Raw genomic sequence first — 7,899 nt, forward strand, 5'->3', positions numbered from 1 at the left:
GGGGTTCTCCTGGAACGCATGCACCTGGCTCGCCACCTTGGCTATGTTCCTGTGGGGGGCGGGGAAGGGCGTGTCGGCTCCGGGGCCCCCCGACTCCGGGAACTGAGCTGAGGCTCCACGGAGCTGTCTGTGTTCGCGAGGCCAAACCTCGTCACCCTGCTCAGGCCCGTTTGTCTGACTTGGCCACAACCGTCTGTCCATCCGTCTGTCTGTCTGCTTTTCATTTCACGTTTACTGAAAGGCGACCCAGTGCCAGCCGTGGGGGTCACACAGGCGTGGGTGTGGTGGGCACGTGATTTCAGGCATGTGGTCAGTGGTCTGTGTGTGCTGGGTGCACATTTGTGTTCAGTGACGTCAGGATGGCAGCTTGAGCCACCACCATGTGAGGGTTTACACCCCGGGAACCGGCCAACGCCACAAACCAGGGCCGTTACCCTGGAGAACACAGGTCAGACAGTGACCAGCAACCCCTGGGCGTCATCCAAGAAGCCTGGGACCTCGGAGTGGGAGCCCAGGCAGGGGTGGGGGGGGGCCTAGGAGACGTCCCGGGCTGGGTGTGGCAGGGGAAGCTGTGTGTCCAGCATGGATGGTGTCACCGTCGTCAGTTACTACAGCCAGGTGCGTGCACACAGTCAAGACGAGTGGACACTGTCCTTGGCCCGGGCCTTCTGCGGTGGGCGTCCCTGTGGGTGTCAGCCCCCACTCTGCTGATCCCGGACACTAAGTGTGCACTGTGCTGTCTCTTAAATACTATTTTCAAATGGGCGCCTGAAAGGGGGCCTTGCATGGAGCTGGTGGGACCCCTGGGCTCAGGTCCCTGGGCCATGTTCGCAGAGCAAGGCCACCTGCCCTTGACACTGAGGAGTGTGGGACTGGGCCAGGTCCTGACCGGCCCCCAGCTGCCTGCTCTGCGGATGACGAGAGGCAGGGCCGCAGGGCTGGGGTGGGGCCCGGGAGGGCGCCCTGCACTGGCCGAGGCACGAAGGGGCAGCGTTCTCTTTGGCTGGGGTCACGGTGGTGGTTTTGCAACCAGACCCCCAACCAGCGCCTCCCAGATGGGCCCCCAGGTGTGCTGGGCCCCCGAGGGGCCACCTGGGGACCGGCCCCCGGGAGAAGGGGATGTGACTGGGCCAGGGAGGGTGGCACAGGCCGATGGAGGTGAGGTTCCAAGCGGGCCTGCATCTCCCGTAGGAGGTCCCATCCCTTTGGGGCGATGACTAGGGACTGACTGCATATGCCCCACCGTGGGAGGTGCTGGCACCATGTCCGCAGAGGAGCGGTTGCAGGTGGCCGGGGTGGGGGGAGGAGGGCCTGGCTGGGCGAGGGTCCGGGGCCCAGGCCTCAGGCATGGGGCGGGTGGGGAGGCCCTCACCTGAGCTTGCTCCACCTGTGGGCCCCGTTGGTCATGGTGAAGCCGCCGGTTTCCAGCTGCTGGATGTGCATGGCCAGCAGGCGAGCTGAGGGCAGGGTGGGCTGGGCCCGGGACCGCCGGCCTTCCATCAGACACAGGCTGTCGCTCTTCAGGAAGACCTGGCCATCCGGCCGGGGCCGGGGCGGGAGGACAGGCCAGAGGTCAGTCCTGGGTGCCCTGCCAGCGGCCGGCTCAGCCCGGCCAGTCCCAGGAGGCGCCGTGCGCTGACTCACAGCCCAGGCTAGGCACACCTTGGGTTGTGGGGTCGAGGTGGGGCTTGCAGACACGAGAGGACACTGACACCTGTCGCATGGCTGTCAACCTCCCTCCACCGAGATGGCCAGCTCCCTCCACTGAGATGGCCAGCTCCCTCCCTAACACTCTCCTCTGGGCTCCAGGGAGGGGCCCAGCTGCCCGAAGGGGAACGAGGCCCGAGGCCCGGGTGGGCCAGCTGCAGGGCTCCCTGGCTGGTGCCAGCCGGGGACAGCCGCCCCCCTCCCATCCCCCCGCCCCCGATGGCCAGCCCCCTCCCTAACCCTCTCCTCTGGGCTCCAGGGAGGGGCCCAGCTGCCCGAAGGGGAACGAGGCCCGAGGCCCGAGTCTGCCCCTCGCGGCCTCATGAGGCCGCCTCCGCGCTCTGCCAGGTGGGCAGCAAGCCCGGGGCCTCTGGGCCAGCAGGGGGCGTTGGGTGCCCTGTGACGGGGAGCATGGGGACACGGACAAGGCCGTGGTGGAGGGTCCGTGTGCTGTGGGGCCACGGTGCAGGCTCTGCTGGGCCACCCCCCAGGCGTGTGGGGCCTGTGTCGAGGACGACCCCGGAGGACACGAGCTGCCGGAAGCTCACGCAAAGCAGCTGTACCTCCACGGCCTTCAGCTCCTCCATGACCTCTGCCATCTTCGCAGGTAACGTCCTCCAGGCCTGGAACGAGAGCACAGGTGAGCCTCCAGGCGTTGCGGTGCCCGTGCCCAGCAGCACAGGGTCAGCACGGGGTGGCCGCGGGCCGTCCGGGGGACTCACGGACGACTGCCGCACGGCGAGGTGCTCCAGGCCTCCCAGGATCTGCATGGCTGTCGCGAAGTTCCTCTGCTCATAGCAAGACTTTGCAATCAGCAGAAATTTGGACAGCAGATTCACCTGCAGCTGAAACAGGAAACGGCGTGTTCAGCGTCCTCCAGCTGCAAAGGACACGCGGAGACGTTTTAGGGCCTGTGAGAACCTGGCGCCGCGGCCCGGTCGTGAGCGCCAGGACCAGGCAGCTGGGCGCGGTGCGCGTGGTGGACGGGGAGCGGGCGGCGGGGCGGGCACCACTGAGAACAAGGGGGCAGACGCCCAGCGAACACTCAGACGTGCGGAGACGTCAGCGTCACACCTCGGCACGGCCACTCCGGGGATGTGGGACAGAGGGGGCCGGGAAGGGCAGCCCACACGGGCAGGACACGGCCGCCGCGTCAGAAGCTAATGGCACAAACGGCAGCTTCCGGCCACCGGGCCGGCTCCGCTGCGGGACGTGGTTTCGGCGCCCGACCGGGCACGGGGTTCCCCGCGGTCCCACCGCTTTCTCTGGCCCGTCGGTCATCGGGCGAGCAGCGCCCGCCGCCCCCAGAGGGAGCTCGCCCCGAGTGGCCGCAGCGCCTCAGAGAGCACTGGGTGTCACACGGCGCCGGAGACTGAGGTTCCAAGCTGAGCTGAACCCCCTGAGGGCGGCCTCGCCCCGCAGACCGTCGCCTTGGCCGGGGCTGTCCTTCGGGTGGGCCAGACACCCGTCCACCGGGCTTGACCCGTCTGTGGCCGCACGGACGGTCCCTGGAGGCCGCTCGCCGCCGTGTTCTCCCGAGGGTCTTTGTGGAGAGGCACAGGTGCAGAGCGTGCGACGTCACGCGCTTTCGGCTGAAACGGGTCCATCGCTTTGTGGTTTTTTAAAAAATTTTGTGGTTAGAAAAGTACATAATATGTAATCTGCCCACGTCACCTTTTTAACAGTTCAGTGGCATCGCCTGGTCGTGTCACAGACCTCCGGAGCGGCCCCGCTGAGCGGCCCCAGGCACCACCGACCTTCGGCTTCAGCTGCGTGCGACTCACGGGTGGAGTCGGCGGCCTGCGTCTCGGTGCCGGGCTCACTTCGCTCGGCGTCCGTCACGTGCGGCTGGCGCTATGATTTCGCTGCTCTTCGGGGAGGGACAGTACGCCGTGGTCCGGGTGGCTCGACGGTGCCTGTCCCTCCGTCAGTGGACGCTCCCCCTGCTGCTTCCTCGGCCGCCGTGTGCCATCACTTTTAAACTTACCCGACGAAACGAAAATGCCATTTTGCTTTTAAACCCACCGTTTTTCATCTAAAACGAGACAAAGCTTTTCCTTAGGCGGGACACTTTACGCTGAACTCGCCTTTCCGCCCCGTTGCCCCAGGATGTTGTCCGAACGACTGTGCCACCGTCATCGCCGAGGGCTCCTGCGGACGCCCCACCGCGCGCCCCGGCTGTTCAAAGCCTAACAGGTCTCTGTGGTCACGTCGCGCACGCAGACGTCCGCCTTCGCGTGGTGCTGAGCTCACAGCGGGCGACCGAGAGACAGCAGGCGCTTCGGTGATAGGCACACCGGCCACGCGCACGCAGACCCGTGGCTGCTGCTGACGCTGTTTGTCTGCGCTCACGGGGACGTGGGAGCCGTTCGTGGCGGTGGAAGGGGCTTTGTCTCTTCTGTCTTCAGGGCCGGTGCGGACGCCCTGGGCGTGACCCTCATCTGCTCCGCAGGCCGACTGCACAGGCATGGGGACCTGGGACACCCACGGACTCCGCTTTCTTGGGGGCTCAGGTGTGGGAAAGGTCCCCGGAAGCGAGGCCTGTGAGGTGACTCTTGACCCCTAGTTCATTCACGTCCCCTGGGAAGGTCCGTGCGGAGCCCGAGCACGCAGGCCCCTGTGGAGGCCGGACGGGGCGGGGGGCTGCGTTTCATGTCACTCGTGACATTTCTAACACCGAGGATTAGAACAGCCTCCTGTTCTCACGTCCTGACAGAAGCAGGGGAGTCGATCCCTAAGCCCGAGAATTCTCCCCAAAAGGAGAAAGAAGTAGATCTCTGAGCCATTAGCGGGCCTTGGGGTTCCCCGTGGGGTTTGGGGAGGGGGACGCAAAGGAGAAACCAGTTGCAGAGGCCGTTAGTGCCCGTGGATGTAGCTTGGCTTCGCCATCTTGGGCAGGTGGCGGCTCCGGTGGGCTCTGCAGCAGCTCCGAGGGCCTTGAGGCACGTGACTGTCCCTCTGGGCCTGCCCGAAGCAGCGGCGTCGGTTCAGGCCGAGACACCCACAGGCCAGGGCTCCAGAAAGTGGGCGGCTGCTCTCGCCTGGACCACCGCCCTGTTTCATGTTCTCCACTAACTGGCTTAGGGCACACAATGTGCTGCTGTAGGGGGTGTGACAGTGACCGAGTTGACTCCCACCCCAAAGAGCTCAGGAGAGGGGGACAGTTGGGAGTCACCATTCCCAACCTGGGGATGCCGCTCAGGCGGGAGCGTGGACGGGCTCCCACGGTGCACTGTGGTCCCTGGGTCTGGCCACAGGCCCCAGACTGTGTGAGGGGCTGGGTGAGGTGGGCGGGTCTGTGATGGTGACTGCGTGTGACACACACGTGTGTCTGAGTGACACACGTGTGGAGATTCCACGGAGGACAGAGGCATGTCATCCCCAAGAGACCGGAGAACCATCCGGGCCGGTGTGGCAGGCAGTACACGTGGGTGGCTGGACGCTGTCTGGCGTCACCGCTGCCAGCGGCCGTGGCGTTGCTTCCCCTTGTCTGGGGTGGGGGTCTGTGGAAACCCCACCCCACAAGGTGCCACGGGCCCTGTGCCATCGGACCCCACGCCCCGCTCTGAGCTCAGAGCCACGGAGGAGCCAACCTTGGAGGTGTGGCTGGTGACGATCTCGGCGGCCACCCACGTGCTGACGTCATCCGCGCTCCGTAGGAGCTGTAGTAGGTACTTGTCCTGGACGTAGTTGGGCAGAAACAAGCTGCAGGTTTTGGCTGGCAGAGACTCAGACGTGGCTCTGGAAAAGATGTGTGTGTCACAGAGAGGCCACCGCAGGGGCCCGGGGTGGGGCCAGGCCATGCAGAGTGCGGAGGGCCTGGCTCTGAGGCCGCTCGGGGCTCCGGCATGGCCCTTTGGCCAAGGGTGTCCAAGAGACACTTAGGTGTAGCCCCCAAGCCCCATCCACCAACTGTCCCTCCCAGGACGCTGGGTGGACACTCACTTGGGGATGGCTGCACTCTGGTCCGTGACGCCCAGGGCCCGTGAGTTTAAGAAGTGGACAGGATGGCACTTTTGAAATAACTCCTGCCGGAGACAAGGACACAGGGCACCTTTCCAGGGACCCTGCGGTCATGCAGCGTCCCAGGGAGCAGATGGGGGCATCTCGGCTGTCATAGGTTTGACGCCTGCCCAGCACGCAGTAGGGCCCGGCCCCAGGGGACCCTGGAAGCCTGCCTGGCTGGGGTCGTGCTGGGTTGCTGTCATGCTGTCTCCTCTCAGGGTGGTGGCATGGGAAGGGATGCCTGGAGGCTCCAGGATGGAGGAGGCTGGTGGCTCACGGTGGTACGCACGGCACCCTCCTGTGCCTGCGAGGTGGGGGTGTCAGGGACGCTGGAGCTGCCGGCCGGCCGGCCGTACGTGCCCATTGTGGGCCCAGAGCCAAAGCCTGTCCCGGGTCCCGCTTCGGGTGGCAGCTCCCCGTGGCCCGTGCATCTGGCAGCCGACCCGCTTCACTGTGTGTCCACGTGTCCCTCCGGCCCGTGCCGGCCCTCACCTGCTGCAGCAGCGTCAGCTGGGTGAACAGCTGGTGGGCGCTGTACTCCGTCAGGAAGCAGGGCCCCTTCACGCTGGCCTTGGCATAGGGGCCGCAGAAGTCCTCGAAGAAGCAGGGCTTGGGCAGGGCGGACGCGATGCTGTACTGGTGCTCCTTGTGGTGAGGCAGCGCCAGCCCGTGGCCCCGTGACAACCTCCAGGGGAAGCTCTGCAGGGCGGGGCGGGGGGTAGGGGGAGCATCCGGGCGGGCTCCAGGCCCCAGTATGTCACATTGGCTCAACTAGAGCCTCTCGACGAGTCCCTCCCGCCCGTGGCTGTGTTGGCTCAAGGACACCCGCCCTGGTCATTTTAGTGGGTCCTCACGGACAGAGATGCGGAAGCTTGGGGCTGTCCCCACGTATTATGGAAAGGTTCTTCAGACCCTGCCATCGTCCCAGGCTATTTCCTGACAATGCGTCTTCCACCTGGACCTCTGGTCCCAGGGTCAGGAAGGTGAGGTCATCTGAGTGCCTGGCCAGGCTCTTTGCTGTCCTTCCCAGGGTGAGGGACAGGAAGTGCAGCCCCACACATCGGGCCCAGGACTGGCAGCAAGGGACCGTGCATGCACGTGCACGGGCAGGCACGTGTGTGCTCACAGGCACACGTGTGTGTGTGCTGTGCGTGTCCGTGTGCGGCACACACATGTGGGACCCCTGGGCCCTCCCCCGGGGAGACCCCCACCTTGCGGGCAATGCCGTCTTCCGAGAGCCTCCTGCAGAGGGCGTTGAGTGGCCTGACATCCTCCTCGGCCTCCCGGGGGTCCCCCAGGTCTGTGCTGCGTGGGGCGCCCTCTGCCCGCCGGTCGGTTCCCACCTCCAGGAGGCCCAGCAGGCGCTCCGCGGAGCCGTCCAGGGGCAGGATCTGGACAGGGGCAGGGGTCACCGCTGGTCCCCGACGGGGCAGTGCTGCTGTGGGCCGGCTGCCGCCCGCCCGCGGTCACCTTGGAGGAGATGAAGTCCTTGATCCTGGCCAGCAGGTCGGCGTTCCGGGCGAAGTCCACGGCGTGGCAGTCCTCCACCCAGGCCTGCAGCAGGCAGAAGCTGCGCTTGTAGATCTTGGAGAAGGTCGAGCTGGGGTCCTGCTGGGCTCTGCGGGCAGATGGGGGGCCTGAGCCGCTCGGCCCTCGTCCTGGTCAGCCCGCCAAGCAAAGTGCTGTATGTGGGGTCGGCGGCAGCTCTGTCCTCGGGGCACTTCGGCCCTGGCCCTGCCCTCCCAAGGACAAGAGGGGAGGCACCAGCCATGCGGTGGGGGCCCAGGGCTTGGCGTCCCGGGCAGGGCCTGTGTCCCTCCTGCACCTTCCCCAGTGCCCGTTCCAGAGCACCTGCCACCCCCACGGCACAGGATGCAGAGGCAGGAGGCCGCTCCCAATAGGCAGGGTGGGAGCCTGACCGCACGTGTGGGGAGTCGGGGTGGGGTGTCCCGTGAGCCCCTCCCCACTAGGAGGGCGCTGACGCGGTGGCCCGAGGCTGCCCGTGGCGCCCAGCCTGGTGGGAGAGTCACCGGGGTATGCGGTGGGGGCCGACGAGCCAGCTCAGAGACCAGGCTGGAGCGCACCGCCCACCGCCCCAGCCCGTCCGCTGTGGCTGCGCTGCGGTCGGAGGCTGACGGCCTGCAGGACCCTCCTCCTCGCTGGGTGTCTTGGCGCTGCCCGGCCTGC

General features: G+C 66.6%; 1 protein-coding gene across 1 annotated transcript in view; it reads right to left on the minus strand.

The window, feature by feature from the left end:
- Positions 1–7,899, minus strand: part of KNDC1 (kinase non-catalytic C-lobe domain containing 1) — a 37,566-nt gene that overhangs the window by 228 nt on the left and 29,439 nt on the right. The window contains 9 exon segments of the mRNA XM_025047543.1: positions 1–49; positions 1,373–1,530; positions 2,271–2,330; positions 2,430–2,552; positions 5,301–5,448; positions 5,653–5,735; positions 6,205–6,411; positions 6,924–7,103; positions 7,183–7,330. The exon segment at positions 1–49 is cut by the window's left edge and continues 228 nt beyond it. Coding sequence (XP_024903311.1) covers positions 1–49; positions 1,373–1,530; positions 2,271–2,330; positions 2,430–2,552; positions 5,301–5,448; positions 5,653–5,735; positions 6,205–6,411; positions 6,924–7,103; positions 7,183–7,330 — 1,156 coding nt within the window.

The sequence above is a fragment of the Pteropus alecto genome, unplaced genomic scaffold (genome assembly GCF_000325575.1).
Source record: "Pteropus alecto unplaced genomic scaffold, ASM32557v1 scaffold74, whole genome shotgun sequence".
NCBI classification, from domain to species: Eukaryota; Metazoa; Chordata; class Mammalia; order Chiroptera; family Pteropodidae; genus Pteropus; species Pteropus alecto.